This window comes from Porites lutea, chromosome 2 (assembly GCF_958299795.1).
Source record: "Porites lutea chromosome 2, jaPorLute2.1, whole genome shotgun sequence".
In the NCBI taxonomy this organism is placed as follows: Eukaryota; Metazoa; Cnidaria; class Anthozoa; order Scleractinia; family Poritidae; genus Porites; species Porites lutea.
Window position 1 is genome coordinate 7731726 of NC_133202.1, and position 20355 is coordinate 7752080.

The window sequence follows — 20355 nt, forward strand, 5'->3', positions numbered from 1 at the left end:
CGAGACAAAATCCGCTTACATGCGGCCCTAAAAAGGACAGATGCTCGTATACAAGTTATTTTTGATGACTTGATTTTTAAAATAATGGTGACCTTTAGATTCGAGGCCAAGAATGACTACGAAAACGAGATTTGACTTAATGTTTTTTCGCGTATTCTCAAATATAGACAGCCAAGAAAGCTTCATCACCCAAAAAGTTATCACCGTACATCAGGGGCTCCTGCTGTACATGTTATCTTTACTGAACGAGGTTACGCCCTCTGCCTGCAGATTGCAAAATGATAAAACTCCTAAGATTTGATAACTTGTCTATCACGTTTTCCCGCCAAAATGACGCTGGTGCCACGCGCGTGAGGAAATCTCGTACTCGTAGTCATCCTGCAGGTCAATGTCTGATTGGCCACTATTGCGTCACAAAATGAATAGTTAAATTGCAATTAGTACGTTTATTAGCTCAGAGAAGATTACAGCAACGAAAATAATCCATTACATTATAAGAGCGAATAACAAGAAAGGCATGGATGTTCAGCAAAAGCCAAACGAAAGCGTCCCTCGACCATTTTTAGACGAAGCCAAACTATCAAAAAACGAGAGAGCACAACTTATAGAAAAAGTTGTGGAGCGCTTAACAAGTACAGGATCTGACAAAGTACCTGATTCAAACAGGACTGGAGCTGCTAAAGAAATGGGTATCATGAACAGTTTTGCATGGAGAGGATGGTAACCAAGTTAGAAGACAGTGAAAGAAATTAGCAGTAGCTCGTCTGACCCGAGGCTGAAATCTGGGAGAGCCATTTTTGAACAGTCTGGCATGATCACTAACTGACACTGCTTGCGTGTCAGTGCGCTATAAAAGAAGAGCTAAAGAAGACTTTTAAAACACGAGAGAAGTCCCGACATTTCCAGACAGTTGAACGCAGAACATTTAAGGTCAACTCTAGTTGGGTTAGCTTTATCAGTTATGAGTTATTTCAGTGTTGCTTGTAACATTGTTTACCCCCCTGATAAGACAAATCCACTCGTGCAACATTTCACAAATAAACGCACCACTAAATATACTGTTGATTATAGGTCATATACTTTATTCAACTTTTTAATTCTTGTTGTATCAGCAATATATATTTTTGATTCAAACTATTTAACTTTCTACAAGCACATCATTTTTCATGACTTATCTGCGAGCAAGCCCTCAGGGGCGCTGGCACTCTGGCAGCGCGAGGCGCCCCACCCCAGAGCGCCCCGGAGATCTTGCTCGGGGGCTATTCTTGACTCCTGGGAACTTCTATACTACAAATAGTAATGCTAATGGTGGAATGAGAATACCAAAAGTAACAGAACAATAGTTCGTAATGACTACACTACTGCATATATTGCGCATGAGCAAATACTCTCGGCCGTAACAAAGTTAATAACAAAGTAGCAGTCGAAAACACCAATTGGTAATCAACTGGCACAGCTCCAATCTATTCTATTTCAACAGTTTTTTTTTCTTAGTTAGCTAAGAACTATAAATTTTTGGTGTCAATGTTACTATCCTAGGCCTCTTTTTGATAAATTATGCTCCAGCGAAGATTAACTTCATCCTCCTTAAGATCACACGGTTAAGGACTAAATGTGGATGTGGAAATTGCTGGAATGAATAATAAAAAGAATCCTCATGAGAATTCAGTTTTAACGTATTTAAGTAGAAACGTTGACATAAATCGGAATTTCATAAAGAAAGCTGATTCGTTCCCAGTCGTCTCTTATGTTAAGCGGTCACAGAACGGTCGCCGGAGGCTCTTATGGTATCTGGTGCGAAGGGGACGATGGGAAGGTAACAGAGGAAAGGAAGAGACTTTTTCCATGTTTATCCCCTGGGCTTCCCTTGACCGCGCAGTTGACGACGGCGCACGCAAATCAAACAACTGGCTTGACCAATAGCAGAGCCGCAAATTGAGCACCGGAAGTCACCTGCACTTCCTTCCGTGCGCTTTCCCGTCGTCAATTGCGTTCCCGTTCTGTTGCTAAATCAACCTAATTAAATAGGAAACCGAGAGACGACTGGGAACGAGTCAGCAAAGGAAGGATTAATCGACAGGAAACAGGACCCCATCAATTGATGGGCTCCTAACAGGAAACTAAGTCCGGCATCAATCTGCAACGGAGAATAGAACTCACTTCATGAACTCTGGTGACCTCGCTATAACGTTTTCAAATTCCGCAAAAGATAACAAGCCGTCTTCGTCCAGGTCTGCTTCCTCTAACAACTATTGAGACAAAATGGACAAGCTAAGTTTTAAATGTTTTCAAAACTGCCAATCGTCATAAAGATTACTGGCGTGAAGGGACTAGTGAGAGACTCAGCAGGGTACTATACGTTCTCAGTAGTCCTTCGCTTCTCATTGCCGGTTTCGATAGTATAGGCCCGAGTGCGAAATACCGGCTGTCAAACTACAATTTTGGACAGAACAAAAAAGAAATGCAGACCCCTGATCGCCATTCCCCAAACTGATCAAGGATGAAGCCGCGCAACTGGGTCAAAGCGGACCTTTTCCCATCATTGATATGGATCTCGGGGGGTGGGTCTTTCTACATCTATTTTGTCCAAGATTGCCGCAATCTTGGTCAGAATAAACGAAACGACGGCAAAAAGATATAAATCGAGAGGAAGAAAGTTTTGACCCATTTTGTAAAATCAAACGAACGCCGATGGGACGGCTATAGATGGTCACCATATGAATTGTGCCGTTCATACAATTTCAATTTGAAAAGCATCAACTGAATTAACCTGAGATCAGGCCCAATTTTAGCGGTTCTCATACATTCTCTCTAACGGCTACCATGCCATGCCAGCAGGAATGTAATTTTTAAAGCGAAACGAAAATAGAGCCTGATGTCAGGTTGCAACTGAATTCACTTTCCGAAAAGTAAGCACGGTCAAGTAATTAGCACACGTGTCTAGATTTTTACCAGAAAATGCACGACATCGTTTACCTTATCAGTGACAAACTCCATCTCTTCGTCGGAAAGTTCATTTGCTGTGATGGCTCGCAGGGTCAGTTTTAAGTCTTCCTTACCGAGATAATTGTCGCCATCAAAATCTTGATAAAGCAGAAATAGATTTTAAAAGTAGAGCTACGTACCCAGTTAGTGCCTTATCTCAAAAAGTGAGCAGATCAAAGTGAAGTGAGGAGCACGGGTGCCAGGGAAATCTACCCAAGAAAGAATTTAAAAGAGAAATTCGCCGACTTAAATCTAGATATTTTAGTAAAAGAAAATTACTATAATTGAAACACCTATCATTATACAAAAAGTTTGGCTGGCTAAATAAATAATTAAGTGTTTATAAAGTTTCAACTGATTTTCTCTTAAACTTCTAAAGTTATCGTTACCTTAACTCTGTGTTTATGTAATAATACTTTACTGTAACAGTTAATTAACCCTCAGTTTTTCGTCCGTCCCGCCTAGGTTAGCAGTTGCTACCTGCGGGTCAATGTAATAACTTAAGTTAAATTCTTGAAATAAAGTTTTTTTTTGTAATTAATGTTGTTAAGTCATTGCCCGGCCTTAAAACGAAGGACAACGCATACGCTAAGTATTGGCTTTGCTGCGTCTTTTGAGATATTTGTATGGATTGCCTTCTGGACTTCCCACGTTTCTTCCTAAGTTAACAGGTATTTTCGGCCTAGAAAGTAGTCAAACCTTTACTGTTGGCCAGAAGTTGGACAAATCACCTGAAACCGTACAAAACATTTTCCCCCACATCATCTTCGATTTTTTTTTCGAGAATGATGCCTCAATCGCAACAAGAAGTTAAGTGCGCCTCAAAAAGCCTCAAACGCGTATCCATGATTTGAGGCCGGGTTGGGGAAATTTGCGCTATTACGACTTTTGACTTCTAGTCTTACCAAATATCTTGAATGCGTACTTTGCCTTCAGTTCTCTTGGTGCCTGTAAAATGAGAACGAAAAATTCACGACTTTTGTGCTTTTGGTAAATTGTCATCAACCTTACTTACTAAGATGATAAGTCGCCTTCACGAATCAGTAAGAGAGTAAATAGTCTAAACAGTTTTCCAGTCGATTGTCAAACTCACCGATTCACTAAGAACTGACATCATGTTCAGAAAGTCGTCAAATGTTAAGGCACCGTCTCCTTTCAGTGAAAATACCTCGCAGATCCTCCTTCTAAAGGGATTCTCCTGCCAAGAAACAGAAAGGGAGCCTGACTGTTGCTGCTCATCTTAATTGCCTGCTTGCTCGGGATTTCCCCTTGTGCATGTTGGTCTCGCAAGAAAAAATTCTCTTTTTGGCCCATAATAAATCTTTTAGTGACCATGTTGAGGTAAAGATGGCTGGATATTGGACTCGTCTTCAGTTTCCTTTAAAAGTTTTGATAGAACTCGACTCGGTCTCGGTCCATAAAAAAGGCAAAAAAAATAAAAGAAAAAAAAACTTGGCCGATGTTCAGCTTTCTGTGACCTCACCACCTTGGTCAATAACGCATATATATATTTCATGTTTCCGCGCCTTACTGGCTGTAAAGACCTTATACGCCAGATCTACCAAGCCGTCTTAAAGTAAGATATAACTGAACTATCAGGTTTCTCAAATTAGTAGGCCTTTTAATAGGAACAATAACTTAGGATATATCGTTATTAGGATAATGGCCTTGGGACTCCGGGCACAACCTTCAGTCCTTCACCAATTCAACCGCCATAGCCTGTGTACAGTCGGCGGGCCAACCCATCCCTTTCAAGAAACCATGAAAAATCAGCTCGCACCTTATTTTTGATACAATAAAATCATTAATCCCTAATTTAGCTTATCTTACTTTAAGTTCTGGAAGCTGCTGAAGGAATTTATATTTCAGTTTTGGTTGGACATCAAGTTCTGTAAAGTCCTTCGGAATAACTTCTGTGTTCAATTCGCTGTATCTCTTGTGAATTCTGAAAACAGTAACAAATGAGAAATTCTATCCCGCAAACAGAAGAGGGAATAAAAGCCCCGGCTTTAAACTTCTTGGAGTGATTCTTAAGCGTAATAACAATTATTAAAAGCATGAATTGAATAGCAGATAGTCAAAGGCCGACGGAAACGGGCCACCCCCTTTACATAATATAATTTCAAAGATACGTGAAGGACTGAGGCGTTGATCTAGTCGAGTGGTATCCAAGAGATACTCTCACATATATAACTGTTAGTAAATATTTTGTGTAGAGAACTTGGGTCCCAAGGCGTCGCGTCAAGACTACAGGCGTTTAATAACTGCAAGTGGTCCAATGTTTTTCCTACATGGTGCTTTCCATCGGGAGGAAGTTTCGACTGAGAAGTTGAAGGTGCATTTGATAGATGGGGTTATATGAAAATTTATAGCACCACTTTACAGGGATTTAAATCACGTTATCAAAATAGCCAAAAATGATTGCGTGGCCACATTTGTTGTGTAATTGTCCTTTAAAACTCATGACTGTCTTTCGTTGGCTTTAACTTAAAAAAAAGATAAAATTAAAAATGAACAAAATTGTCATGAGTATCACGTATGACGTTAATATCAACCTTTTCAGTTTTCGAGATCTATAAATTGTGCAGGTTAAAAGCAACAATTAATTTTCGAACAGCTTAATAGTCTGATCATGAAAATGAGATCGATCGCGCGTGAAATATAACTGTTTATCACTTTAATACATATAACTCTGTATACTCTTGTACCTTGTGTTTAATTTGTTTTAGAGAAATGCATGAGATCTTAATTATCTCAGCAGTTATTCTAACTTACCTTAATATATCAGCTCGGTTAAAGTAAGTACAGTCCTGAAACGATAAAAATAAAATACAGAAGTAAAGCTAAACTATGTGCCACTTCCAGATAGATGTTTACGCTTGAACTGATTTTATAATGGATAACACATATTTTTCGGTTATAAAACGAAAACCTGATAATCTTCAAGCTGATCTTCTGTAAAGGCCGCCTGTTTGTTTCCCATTTTTCATGTACATCCGAGAACAGAACACAATTATTTTTTTTGGTGACAACTTTCGAAAGACTGTTCTTGCGGAGTTAATTTTAAATTTTTGCGTTCATCTATGCTGTTGAGGATAAATGTGATTCGAGTAATAGTAAATTCACTGCACCTGTTTGCTATAAAGTATAACAAAACAAGCAAATGCATTGGTGCACTACATACATGTTTTTTGCAATTGTTTTTGTCCAGCTCATAATCATTCTCTGAATTCCCTTTATGTTTATAGCTTATAGAGAGCTCGGATTTCTCATCTCTCCCGCTGATATAGACCTCATTCGTTAATAATTCATTTTACCACCTAGGAAAAAATTACTGTAGTAGTGACACCGTTATTAATTTAAAGTAATTTATATGCTACACAGCAGAGAATGCAGAGCAATTTCTAGAACGCCATGTTAGAGCCATTTTTTTTTTAAAGAAAAGTATATACAGTTTTACCATTTTCAAAGTTAATTTGGACCTCGCTTTTCCTCATTTATAGTCCATATAATGCCATTGCGAAATTCGATGACTGTACGACTGACAAATTATCCTTCGCCAATACGTTTTTTTAAAAAAAAAATTAAATTTGGCTGTTTGGTACCTACCGAAAACTATATTGCGGAGTCAAGTTGACCTTTTTTTTATTTAAATGTAAAATCATAAATTTTGCCTAGTCGAGCTGCTTTGATTGGTTATCGCCATTCTAAAAAAAGCGCCCTGCTACTGGCTCAGTCTTCCCGCGCCAGTAAACCGACCCGCCTGGCGCTGGCTCTCAGCTCTTAGAGACCTTAGATGATCTCCACGGATTACTGGCTGCTACAGCCCGGCGATTAAGGCAAGGTATATAATATTAAGTAAATATATTCAAAGATAGTAGTGAAGCTGTAATAGAGTACTAAGGTGATGACGTCATAAAAATTAAGTTTCTGAAATTATGGGATTTGTCAGGATATTCTGAAAGAACAATTTCCAAGAGGCCTTCTCAGTGTTAAGCCATGGATAATAGAAAGCCCAGTCTTTTATGGTTAAGCTAGTGAAATCCAAGTTTTTTGAAAACCTTTTAGGGGAAAGGAAATTACCAAACTACCCTACCCCCTCCCATGTAAGATATCGACAGAATCCCTCTAAACTTTGCCGGATCCCCCCCCCCCCGGCCAACTGAAACGTTTCCAAAGTTTGCGGAAGCTTTGGTACTTGTTCGGACTACAAACAGCGGTACAAACTGGAAGGACTCGAAATGCGTCCAAGACGGGTCGTCCAACTGGCCCTTGGTTTCAGTTCTAAATGGGGAGGGGTGAACCGGTGAAGTGACAAACCAACTTTGTCACGTGAAAGCAACGTTTCCGCTCAAATGCAAAACCTGTGATCGTTTGGCTGAGTGCAGCAGTTTGCAAGCTGCACTTTAGGGTACATGTTTCACCGGGATCAATATTTAACTGTTTAATTTCTGTTCATATTCACGAGATGCTGAAAAAAGAAAACTAGGAGAGAGTTGCAAGCAGGAAAGTTTCACTTCGTGCAAGAATTTTCATGACCGCGTCACAAGTGACATTGAAGATGCACCGCAACTACTGGTCCAATTTATTTGTTACGTTGGTTACGTCATGTTCAAGTAGTTATTTGTGAAAAAAATTATTGGAAAGCTACGTGGCATTAACTGATCGTAAGTCTGATTTTTGATTGTTAAGCAGCACTTAATTTTTGGAGAGAATTTTAGCTTGTGTTAGGGCCCATGCCATTCATAAAGTTAATGGGAAGTTGATTAATCATTAATGACATTAATCAATAATTGTGTTATGTGTTATCCTGTGTAGCTTTTCCCAGGGGATTTGATTTAAGCCAATCAGAAAGAAAGAAATATTTTATATTCATGAAAATAACAATTAAGAACTGAATTAAGTTGGTGAATGATCGAAGTAAGTAAAGTGAATGAAATATCGATGCATCTTCATGTAGTATTCATCAAACCTTAAACAAAGATTAGTCGCCTTTAGCAAAGACAATTCCATGGTTTTTCAACTTTTGACATGGAAAAGTTTGGGAAAAATCCATCAACTCACTGTGTATGAGCCTGAGAAGTGAGACTAGGGAATGATGTAGTTGCTATGGAACATTAAGTAGGGCTTGCTCATCAAACATCTGCTACCATTAGCCACTACAAAAATAGCATCTATCTAGTTCTGTAGAATATATTCAATGCTTTGGATCATTTCTGCATTTGCTCTTTCTTCATCGACTATGCTATTTGTTTAAAGTTTTTTGCAGTTTAGATTAAAGTTAGCTTGTGCTGTAGGCATGCAGTCTAAATCCCCCTCATAGACTACCAATATATCGAGCTCTCTATGTAGGTCTTTGTGACAGGTCGGGCTGCAATTCATGCTTGAAACTGCTGTAAATTGAAGTAGAACCCTTTTAATGTCATTGAGAGAGATTGAGCATTACTAGTTTTAGAATTAGTATTCTTTTGATTGAATTTGCACATAACTGTGATTCCCAAGGTGTAGCTGACACAAAGCATGTGCATATTTATATAAATGCTGCCGTTTATTCTGCAATTATTTCTGTGAACGGTAATTAGACTAATTGCAATTGTCACATTTCTCCACCCCCTAACCCGTGGGGGCGCAGGGGAGAGAGATGTCTGAATTCCAAGCATTATAATGTTGTCCGGTGACATCACCTACTTTTGCAAATATGATTGGCTGTTACCTTTCTGAAACAGAAAACCTTTTATTATTGGCTGAACGTGCTAAGGAAAACTTCGGTTTGAAAATAGTGTTGACAGGCTAAACAAGAATAAAGTACACAAAGTTAAGACTGATACCATAGTAGCAACTGACAAGAAACCTTTTAATTCTGTTGCAGCAGTCTTGCTTTAGGCACTTGTAACAAAAAATGCACTACCAGTACAGTCGCATAGACTATCAAGCTAAAACAAAAGTAATTGCCAATGGAGGAACTGTGGGGCATTGTACTCCAGACCACAGGAAATAATGCTCAGTATGCATGTTTCAGACCAGCTTCATGACCTCTAAATGCTAGACTCAGAGTGGCAAAAGTAAGATTTGCTCAGTCAGAGTGTTCTCCATAACCTAGACTAGTTCAAGCTAACTCCAAGGCAAAGGTCACATTTTGCACTATCACAAGCTTATGAGTTGTGTTTAGCCTGTCAACACCTCGTTTCAAACTTGAAGAGTTAAACAACCCTGTACATTTTATTCTGGACACTTTATCGTCAAGCACCGGCCTTCACAACACTCAAAACACAGAACATTTTTCATATCGACCATATGCATGCTTCTCAGTGTTCACAGTTCCATTACTTATGGCCGGCAACTTGTTAAGAAATCAAAGTTTTTGCAAAAATTCACAAATTACTAGTTTTAGCATTTTGTATATTGAAGGTCAGGTTGCTCAAGTATGGATATCTTTTCAAAAAGATAGAATGATTTTGATGAAGTATGACAACTTTCTGAAAGCTTTGCAATCAGTGTCAACAAGGAGTTGAACTGCCTTAAAATGGCAACATCCTTGATTCTCTCAACAGTCCAATTTTGTAATGATATTATTGTCCTCGGATATTGTCTTTTTGCTGCCACTGTGATCTCAGTGGCTTGGAATGTTGAACTACAGTCTACATTTTTTTAGAATGAGGTGTTACCGTAAAATTCCGAAAATAGGCACCTCCAAGTATAAGCCCCTCCAAATATAAGCCCCCCAAACTGTTAATGCAAAAAACCCTCCGTTAAATTGCCCCTCGGAATATAAGTCCCCCAGGGGCTTGTACTTGGAAAATTGCCCTCAAATACAAAGTAAAACAAAGCAAAAACAGTAAATTTACTAAACTATAAGGCTAGCCCAATCAATTTTGAAACGCAAATTTCTCTCCATAGATAAGCCCCTCTGAATATAAGCCCCTCCAAAAATACGGTAAGCTCCTCAGAAAGGGCCTTTGAAAAATATAAGCCCCTGGGCTTATTTTTGGAATTTTACAGTATATCGGTTATGTGAACAGTGTGCTTCTGTAACAGGAACCAAACTAATGATGCTTTGACTGGGAAATTTTTTTTGTTGTCTTACCTAAATGCAAGGTGGCAGCTTATAAGGGGCAATTTGACTGCATGAGATAGAAGATTGTAGGTGCGTCAAGAAAACCTTATTGTCAGTGCAGTGTCTCTCAAGGACACATTGCCTTTCCAAAGGAGTAACAACAGAGATTAGTGTTGTAAATGATCAAAGAATATTTTAACTATCAAAGAAATTTGCTTACAATCATAGCTTGTTGAACACACAAGCTTTAGTAAATCCTCTGCCACCAGGAGAGAATGTAACATGGGTGGTACTAATAGTGGAATCATCAGATTTAACATTTATTTTTTTCTTTAATATGTCAACTTGAAATTATTTGAGTGGGATTGAAATCAATACTACAGTAGAATCTTGATTTTTGTTTAACCTACTGAATGAAAATGAAATTGGTTTGAATTATTGAAAGGTTTGACAAATTTAGGGTATATTGATAGTGTTTGACTAAGGCAGGGGAGACAGTTTTAGTTGAGATAATATGGGTATGCTTAAGAAATTTTTATGCAGTGCCTGTTCAAGACAGAATCCCTTAGGTCTGACTGATTACATGGAGTCCTGTAAGATGGTTCTAACTTTTTAGTCTGTGGACAAAAGCCTTTGCTGTTACCATCCTTTGGCAGTACTTTCACATGGTACTTTTTGTTCTTAGCATTTTACAGATTGAAATTCAGAACATTTGTAAAATTTGTCTTTGACCACTTATGGGGTTGAAAGAAGGGTTAACCCTTTAAGTCCCAATAGTGCTCAAAATCAATTTTCTCCTGACGATATCCATAGACTATCATGAGCAAAGTCTATGAGAATTAACAAAATGATCACAAAGAGAAAAAAAATTTGATCTTTTACAAAATTCTCTCAACTATTTCTTCAAGAAAATGTATGGAGATCAGTGTGGAGAATTTGTATGTGGATATTGGGACTTAAAGGGTTAAACAATAAAATTGTGTTTGTTGCAACATCCATATGATGACTAGGCTTGATTACTTGCCACTCATGCTTGGGATGAGATGACTGGGAGGAGAAAACTCCGAGATGATCGCAATAAGCCACACAATATTGGCAACGTAAAGTGTTTTAATTTCAACTAACACACACTATATACAACATCAGTACAAATACCACTTAATGTCTTTTTTTTATCCACACTACTAGGTAATGAGGAAACAAAATCCAACTGACATGCAGTTGCTTGATTTATTTGGGACATTTTTCTTCGGATAACAACGTTAAACATCAACATGTGAGTACATGATTTTTTAATATACATAATATTGATAAGTTGTTCATAAAACTGTCTGTGGGGCAAGGGTACTATAAAAAACTTCCCCCCGGTATCAGCCCAGAAAATTCAAGAATTCCTAAAGTTAATAACTCCATAGAATTATATTTTTTTGGTTTTTTCATTCAAATGTTTAAACTTTTTTTCCATAGTTTCTTGTTCTCAATTAAATTGTATATTTTCTTGTTTTTCAAAATTTAATTTGTTTTTTTGCTTTCCTTTTGTCTTGCCGGGTTGCGATCGTTCAATAAATACATGAAAAAAAGAGAATATATGTACATGGCTCACTAACGACTGAACTCGCGTTCACGTGTCAGCGGTCAACCGCGACTTAATAACAAAAATACATCATTACGTCACGCAACGTTTCGCGACGTTCTGGAACGTTTTAGCTAACTAGCCGTCTGAAATACCGAGCTAACAACGAGCTAAAAATTCTAAAACAACTATAAGCATCTTAAACAAGAACAACAAGCTTGAGAGATGATATGATCGAAAGCTATGGGAATGTCCAACGTTAACTTTTTCACTTATAGCGAAGTTACAACTTGCCCAATGTTGCCCAACTGCCCTCGTACTCAGTACTGATAAGCAGTTGATTCGCTTAACTTAGTTGTACATGTACAAAGGAACTATAAAATTCAGTGTTTTATAGCATAACCTAAGTGTTTGTACGGAGAAAAGTCTCCTTCAGTTTGGTAGAGGGCTAATCTTGATCAGCTTTCCTGGCATTTTGGAAACTTGAGTCAGCAATTTGACATACTTGTCCTTGTACATGTCGCGCTCTCGTTCCACAGTAGTCACCTGTCTTCGAAGCTGTTCCAACTCTTGCAACAGGCTCTTCTTTTCCTCTTCCAGATTGTTTTTAGATTCTATCCTTCGCAGCCTTGAATGCTGAGCATATCTTCTGTTCTTTAAAGTTCTTCGCCTGTGTTTGACTCTGGCAATTTCGTCTTTTGACAGCCCTCGTTCTTTGAGAAGTCGATTTATGTCTTTCACAGAGAGCTCTCGCAGCTCTTTCTCTGTAAATTTCATTTCATTCGGGCTGAGCTGTTCGTCTTCACTGAAAAAGTGGCTGTTGCTTGTGGAGCTGCATTCAGAAGGTGCCGGACTGAATTCCTCCGAAGCGACTACCGCCGTACTGTTCAGAATGCTCTGATCGTCCAAAATCCTCGGTTGGCACGTTTCGCTCAGCCATGCAGGCATTCCGTTGAGATCCAGTGTTGAATCAGGTACATGTTGGGCTTTCTCTTCTTTCTCCTCTGCGTTCATTATCCACAAATGATCCAAGGCTGAGAAATCAAAGTTGGACGGGTCAAAGCTGAAGCCGGTTTCGTCTGTCAAAGGGGACACGACATCATGGCTTTCTTGGTTATTGTTATGAATCATTGTAGCAGGTCTTGCAAGGCGGTCGATCGCGAATGTCAGGAAAGACTAACTCTTAAAGTGCAAGGCACTGATTCACTTCTCGATTGGAGAACTAAAGATTTTCTTCACCAACAATTAAACGATCTAAACACGTGCGCTAAGCTTCGAAGATAACTAGGAATGAAGAGTTCTTTCTCTACCGACCGCTTATAACCGGTGTAAGAAAGAGCAAGGATTGCACCACTATATGGCCCCAATTTTATTTATTGGATGATGTAATGTTACCCAAAACAGTTCAACCAATCAAACGCGCGAGAGAGTGGGCATGTACAGGCCGTTACCATGACTACGATGTGAGCGGTGACGAACGGGGAATCCCCTAGTTGGCTTTCGTGACAGGTTTTTAAGCCCAATTTAAACTGTTTTAAAATAATTTCAGTTATGCGGATTTTTGGCAATGAAATCAGCGATTTTGCTTTAAATTTTATGATTGAAGGAAGGTTGCAACTAAATCCCAATTTTTTGTTGCTTAATATGGAGGCGTTTGAAATAACTACCAGTACTTATTTTGGTGTCGCGGTTATTAATCAATTTTTCTGCTACAAATAAAATAATCGCCCGCACGGAAATAACCCTAATAAAATTAAGCTAAAGATACGAGAGTTTATTTGAAAAAAAGTTTTATATACCATTGTCATCATATGTTGTGTAAAAAAAATCGTAGCGTGTTTTTTTTAATCTTTTTTTTGGACATGATCACAAAGCATTGATTTGTATTTGTGATCAATAGAGCGTAGAAAACTGACACGTCACCACGAATGTCGTAGCGCGTTACAACTCCTCATTGAAAACATTGATATCCCCTCTAAAGATTTCATTTAAGCGTGTATTATTATTGTAAGTTGTTAGTGAATGGGTTATATATAGCCGTGACTAGGCTATAAGATGATTCAACAAAACCTGTTTTTCTTCTTTATTCGTTACATCAGCCAAGAAGTCAGTTCTTATTCGAGATAGTTGCGCTAGATTTCACACAAGCAGATTCACTGGCATCTTGTAAAATAAAGCCACTAGCTTTGATCATTTACCTCGTATCGGCGAAGTACTCTTTGGCGGATAACGGAACGTACGGATCGTCAAAACGTTTTCTTTCGTTTGAAGTCAAATTCTTATCTCTTAATTGAAATTCAATATATCACGCGTAGAATTTCACTTAAATTATAATATCACAAACCTTTTAGATTTTTCGTTGATCGCTTCTCGTAAGGATGAAAAAATCCAGACCCTCCAAAGTGCAGTGCTTTTATGTTATATCTTGTAAAGTAAGAGAACAAAAACCTATCAGTTTTCACTTTTTCGGCCTATAAAAATCATTAGATAATGACCGAGGAGAGCGCTTTTTGCTCTGCCTTTTTTGTTTTGTTTTTGTTTTGCTATTTATAAACTGAGAAAGGAAGAGGTTAATGGTACTTTCTAGTGCAAAGTGGACAACAGAATGTGCTGAGATACAGTAATCATCCGAGTTTCATTTGTCGACTTTAAAATCGCGTAGCAAATATTTTCCCTTGTTTTTTCAGTTGCAGATTCTCTTTCAAGACTAAACAATTCTAATTCAGTGAGGCGATAGTAAAGTAATATCAATTAGTAAAGGTCGTCCATACATGTCACGAGCGATAACGCTACGAACAAAGTAATTTGTGTGGACAGTGAGTAGCGTTCAGCTGATCGTAATGAAGACATATTAATCCGAAAATGGAAAGTAAGGGTTCCCTGATTTTTGAACGGTTTATAGTTTTGTGATGGTAACCTGACGGGTCATTTTCGTGCCTCACTATTTGCTTCGAAAATTAGTAGACGTTTGGCGCCCTAAAGAAGTAGCGCCTTTTGTTCCCAATAGTATAAGAAAAGAAAGACAATCCTGTTCCCCGTGCCCTGCTCTGTGCTCAAGCCTCAAGTTTGCGCTGTTCTTTTTATTTTCAAAGCTTTTCTGTTATCTCTTTCCACTTGCTCTAAGAGAACACGTGAGCTTTACTATAGCATATTAGATGGTGCTGTTTTTGTAGAGATGTCGCACACTAGACCCTTTCAATCGCAACTTATTCATCTTTACAAAAGACCTGTTTAGAATTTGAGGCGGTAAACAGGTTAATGCAAATTAAAAATGGCCGCTGTCATTCCTTATTCAGAGCAGTCATTTCAATTCTTTAGCTTTGATTTCGCCATAAATTTCAAAGGAAAAATGACTTAAGTTGTAAGAGTAGGAAAGATTACTTTTTCTATGTAAAAGACCTTGAAGTCCGCGGTAATGTGTAATCTCACGAGTTACTGGTAGTTGTTTGGGAAATTAATTATAGTGATATGCCCAGACTTGCTTATTTCCTTTATGACGTCACTGTTTGCGTGAAATATTGCGCCATTCTTCTAGCCGGGCCGCACTGGGTACTAACGTTGATATGGACCCGATGAAAAAATGGTTGCTTTAGTAATATTTTATTTTTACCACTTACATAAAAATTTGCTCGAATATATTGCGAACAAAGTTATTGAGGCTATAGGAGTGAAATTTTCGCCCTTAATTTTCTCTATAGAAAATTCACAAAGAAAGCTTTTTTGAACTAGAGGAAAAACAAAGCGATGACAAACTTGAATTTAAGCGAAGGCTTTCACGCGGGGAAGACATTCACTGGAGTTCTGTTGCTGAAGAACAAACACTCCTTTCCGTACCATCATAACGATGTCTTACTCCACACTACAGCTGAGTTCCTGTAGGCTCGATTACTAGCCGCTCCATGGAAAATGAGCCCACTCTCTTCGAATGAAAAGACTTCTCGGCAGTACCTGAGAGACCGGTACTGTCTGGAGTTCCTGGGGCGAGTTGGTTAAAGGGGTCTTAACGTTTAACGTCGGACGCAACAGCCGATATGTGTCGTTTAGTCAAGTCAAGCTCTTTATTTTAACGCGTAACGTTAGCAATTGCCGAACTAGCCTGCAACACAGACGAAACTAAACTCTGGTTGAGTCCGTCTGCGAAACAGCGCCGAAATCTTTGTTCCCGGCTCCCACCTGTGTACCAGGATTTGAGTACCCGCCGTGATTGGCCTGTTAAAAAAGTCACGAGGGACCTCAAGCAAGGACGACGACGACGACGACGACGGCAGTGAAAACGTCGGTAAAAAAAAATGAATTTGCGTTCTTTCAAATTTAATCGCGTCTTTTTGGACCCGTACAATATGTCAAATGCAGGCGACTTTTCTTGGAGTTGAATTCTTAAGGATTTTATTCAGAAACAAAAAGAGGAAGGAAAATTCGTCGTCGTATGTCCACGTCCTCCATAAAAGGTCAAACAAGGAGGTTTCACGTCGTAGTCGTGCAGTGGACGTCAAAGGAATGTACTAGAAAGCGTAATGCACGTGCAGAGCTGTTGTTTTGATCATTAAACCTATTGTTTTTTTGAAGTCGTCGTTGTGGTCGTCGTTGTAGTTGCTCAAGCTCCCTATTGTCGATTTGCCAACCCGAGCCAACTCGACCCGACCCTCGGGATCAAAGGAAATTCGAAACGCACTTCTGGTAATTCTTTGAGTCCGTTAGGGACTCAGAACAAGGATCTCGGCACTGCTTCACGAGGTTAAATTACGCCTGTGACGCAGGCTATTGTCTAACCTGCGATCACGGCGTTCTTTTTTTTCGGGAAAAGTGCGAAAGTCGGCGGACGGCTCCCAAACAAAAAGGGAAGAAGGACCACATTATCGCAGGTTAGCAATTGTTCGACTTACCTCCAACGTTAGTTTCTATGCAACGGACCCCTGAGGCCAGCTACACAAAACCTAACGCGAGACGTATGTTAGACTGCCACTTTACGATTTACGCAACTTACCCCATACTCCTGGCCCCAGTTGTTCAAAAGGTGGATAGCACTATCCACTGGATAGCTCAATTGGTTTCCCTGACACTTATCCACTGGATAGTGATTTATCCGGTGGATAGCGCTATCTAGCTTTTGAACAACTGGGGCCTGCATTATAACGCCAGACCTAAAGAGTGATACTAGTCTGATGGAGTTACGTCGTCTAAGTTGACATCTATGCAACTGGCCCTGAATCCCGTATTTAAACTCCAAACGTCCGCTGGTCCCGGCCGTTCAAATGCTGGATAGCGCTGTCCAATGGACAAATCACTATCCAGCGGATTTTTTAGCCTGCCTAGCTGGCGGGATTGTTGTGCCCAGGGTTACCTTTTTGGCGAAGCGAGAACGGCGAAGCCCCGAGGGATTTTCGCTAGCCCCAGGGGTTGCTCCCAATCTTTACGAGGCTCCACCGCCTAAAAAACTACAGCACTTACCTGCTAATACCGCCAGCTACGCAGGCTACCGATTTTTCAGAGATTTTCCCATTGAATAGCGCTATCCATCTTTTAAACATCCCGGGTTAGGAGTCTCGTTTGATGTGAGGGCTTATTAATTATTCATCAGGCCCCAGACCCCTGGGCCGAGTTGTTCAAAGCTGGGTTAAGATAACCCATGGTTAATGCGAGATTAGAATTCAGATTTGAAAGCTTAAAAGGCATTTCAGTTTTAATTCTTTTTGTCTATAAGTTAATGATTGGAAGTTCTAAAAATAGCACAGAAAATTATCCGCGAAAATGCTTTTGAACACAAGAAAAAGAAACCCGGGTTAAGCGCTAATCAGCCTTCAAACAACAGGGCGCTGTATTTTGACGCCTGACATCAATAGTAGGCCCTGACTATACAATAGGCCCCAGACCCCTGTATTTTAACGCCTGACGTCAGTAGTAGGCTCCGACTGTGCAACTGTTACCAGACCCCTGTATTTTAACGCCAGTCGTATACATTACATCAAAACTCGACTGCTTTTAGTTATCGTAAAATTAAGATCCTGTTCACAATTGAAGTTAAATAAGAGGGGTTAGAGTGTCGGTAAACCTTTCCTTTTCCTACATCGGAAACAAGGAAAGTCGCTAAATATTTAGACAAGAAATTTATCTTTGAAATGGTACCCAAATCTTCACGGAATCGAAAAATTAAACGCCTTTCCTTCAGTTAATTTATTCTTGTTTTTCGTGCTACCATTTGCCCGCCAATATATCGTAATAACGTAGCTTCTGATGACCATTCTATATATAAACCTTACAGAATTCCAAAATCCTTGATTCGCTCTAACAAAGGGCCAGTGCTCTTTATGTCAGCCTTTCAATCTCTACTTTACTAATTCATTTGCTAAAGCTGAATTGTCCATAGGTTATACAATAACTGAAAGGCTTTTACTGTATCAAAAAAGTACAATCCGGGGGACCGGTATTCAAGTCCTTTACTCGTGAATTGGTGTGAATTTCTTTAGTTATTGAGTCATCGTAACTTTGTCTGGTTTGGTTGATTGGCTGAAGATTTGATTTGTTTAAAAACGCTTTATTTGCTTTTTAAAGTTTCTTCCTTTTGGACTATTTTTAAACTCGTCTCTATTTCTCACGTATTGACGCCAGTTTGTGGGCACAATAGCGTGTGATATCCCTGGAGTTTAACAACAGTAAAGAAAAATATGATTTCTCGTGTTCAAAATAAACAGCTCTGTTGTATTGAACTAGATCTTCTGATAATAAAATTAAGAGCGCGATATTGTTTGAAGTCTCACGGAGTAAAATAACTTGAGTCAAGTTTCTTCCCGTCATTTAAAAGAAAATCATGGCAGTAAACGCGATTGCCTCTCTCCCTGTTGGTCAAGCCATCGTTGTAGAAAGAGTTGAACTTGAGATTCAATGCAAACTCGGCAGTGGAGCTTTTGGTGTGGTTTACAAGGCGCGGGACTTGCTATGTAATTATCCTATGTTTTACGCATTGAAAGATGTTGCCTGTTATAATACTGCCTCCCTCGGCAAGGCCATCAGCGAAGTAGAAACTCTTCGTCGCGTAGATCACGAATTTATTGTTAAAATCATTGCCGCGGATCAGTTTGTAGACTGCCGAGGAGGGTTTCACGTTCTAATTTTAACCGAGTACTGCTCGGGAGGTAATCTAAACGACCGGTTATCACGGCCGAGCAGCGAAGAGACCACTCTGAAATGGTTGAGTCAACTGGCGAGTGCTTTAAGCTATCTTCACTCAAGGCAAATAGTCCATCGTGATTTAAAACCAGATAATGTCTTGCTGACAGATTCCACGACTGAAGACTTAAAACTTGGCGATTTTGGTCTGGCAAGAGAATTCCTAGCTTTAAAGAGAGTCGGTACACATATCTCTCCTTGTGGCTTAGCGCAATATTACATGCGTTCAGGTACAGGGCCTGCACACTGGATGGCACCAGAGGTATTCAGTTGCCATTACACGGAGAAAGCGGACGTTTTCTCCCTCGGAGTTTTATTCCACGCAATTCTCGTTCGCGACTATGCTTTTTCAACAAACGACATAAGGTGGTACGGCGCTTTTGTGAAAATTCCCGGGGGTGTTAAAGTTGGCCTTGGTTATGCTATGTCAAGGGTTGGTCCAGCTGCCATGACCCAGTTTACTCGCGATTATTTACTGGGCGAGGAAAATGGCTTTCGCGGCTTGATCTTGGATGCTTTGAGTTTTGTTCCACGGATACGACCGAAAGCAGAAGATATTTTCTACAGGTTAGAGGAGATCTGTACGTGTATTCGTTTAAAATGGTCTCATGAGGAAACTCTTCGCGGTAGACGAGGCAGGAGGACGAAAACGCACCCATCACGAAAGAGGGACAGATGCAGCATTTGCTAATCTAAAAGAAACTTTAATTTACTTCTACCAAAACTAGCGGAGATTTAGATGACGAAAGGAACGATTTGGTGATGCCGGCAGCATAAAAGAAATATTGAAAACTGTCTTAAGAGGTTCGTTTGAAACAAAAAACCACACTAATCATCCCGTCGTCCTGTTGTAGCTGCTTTTTCATTCTTTTTTAACTTTGGTCTTGGGGGGCTTTGCAGCAAACACTTGATGGTGATTGTTAACATCATAGTGATTAAGAAGGACATCTATCAAGCGACCCGATATAGAATCGTAAAAGGGAAGCTGGCGAACATTTGTGATGGCGTTTTTAATATTCCTAGCTTCATTAGCGATATGAGATATTACCAAAGATTGCAGCCCACTATAATTTAGTTGAATGAAATGAGTTTTGTTGCAAGTCGAGTGTTTGTGGACTACTTTTCAGTCTGGTCAAGAGCCTCTTTAATGTACTCGGATAATTTTTAAAAGAATTCTCCTCTTTTTTTATCATTTGTTGTGAAATTATAAACACGTGAAATTATAACAATGTGACAGGAAATATCAAGATGTGAGGCTACTCTTTATATCTGACTTAAGAACCAATACCCAAAACCATAGAGACGGACGAAGATATACAAACAGAAATTTAAGTTCTCCATGACAACTGGAAAAAGATTTTGTCTATGATTATTTGACTGAGTAATCTCCATGAACATTGAAGTAGCCGTGTGGAAGACTCCATTACTCGAGATCGCAAGCTACGGTTTCATAGGCTCGATATTGTCTGTTTTATGATACAGACCCTGAACAGCTACTCGGCTAGATCTTTTTAAGGAAAAAGGATTGGGACAGTTATTGCACGGCCCTCTGTACGAGACGTCCCGTGATCGTTTATCA

At 39.4% G+C, this 20355-nt stretch overlaps 3 protein-coding genes and 1 long non-coding RNA gene across 4 annotated transcripts; 2 read left to right on the forward strand and 2 right to left on the reverse strand.

Annotated features, from left to right (window-relative positions):
* Positions 1 to 1540: 1540 nt before the first annotated feature.
* LOC140927603 (calcium and integrin-binding family member 2-like) lies at positions 1541 to 6053 on the reverse strand. The gene is made up of 8 exons (XM_073377281.1): positions 5918 to 6053; positions 5761 to 5795; positions 4816 to 4930; positions 4079 to 4183; positions 3891 to 3933; positions 2977 to 3083; positions 2161 to 2249; positions 1541 to 1630 (listed from the first exon to the last, which is right to left on the reverse strand). The coding sequence occupies exons 1-8, from the start codon at positions 5966 to 5968 to the stop codon at positions 1609 to 1611; spliced, it is 567 nt and encodes a 188-aa protein (XP_073233382.1). The 5' UTR covers positions 5969 to 6053; the 3' UTR covers positions 1541 to 1608.
* Positions 6054 to 7341: 1288 nt separating this feature from the next.
* Positions 7342 to 15852, forward strand: LOC140927604 (uncharacterized). The gene is made up of 3 exons (XR_012164566.1): positions 7342 to 7652; positions 11228 to 11315; positions 15311 to 15852. It is a non-coding gene; the product is annotated as an uncharacterized lncRNA (long non-coding RNA).
* On the reverse strand, positions 11132 to 12951 carry LOC140927602 (uncharacterized). The gene has a single exon (XM_073377280.1). It carries the CDS (start codon positions 12741 to 12743, stop codon positions 12045 to 12047), a length of 699 nt encoding a protein of 232 aa, XP_073233381.1. The 5' UTR covers positions 12744 to 12951; the 3' UTR covers positions 11132 to 12044.
* Positions 15853 to 16407: 555 nt separating the features above from the next.
* Positions 16408 to 20108, forward strand: LOC140927600 (serine/threonine-protein kinase PDIK1L-like). Its single transcript, XM_073377278.1, has one exon. The coding sequence runs from the start codon at positions 18418 to 18420 to the stop codon at positions 19465 to 19467; it is 1050 nt and encodes a 349-aa protein (XP_073233379.1). The 5' UTR covers positions 16408 to 18417; the 3' UTR covers positions 19468 to 20108.
* The last annotated feature ends 247 nt before the right edge of the window (positions 20109 to 20355 follow it).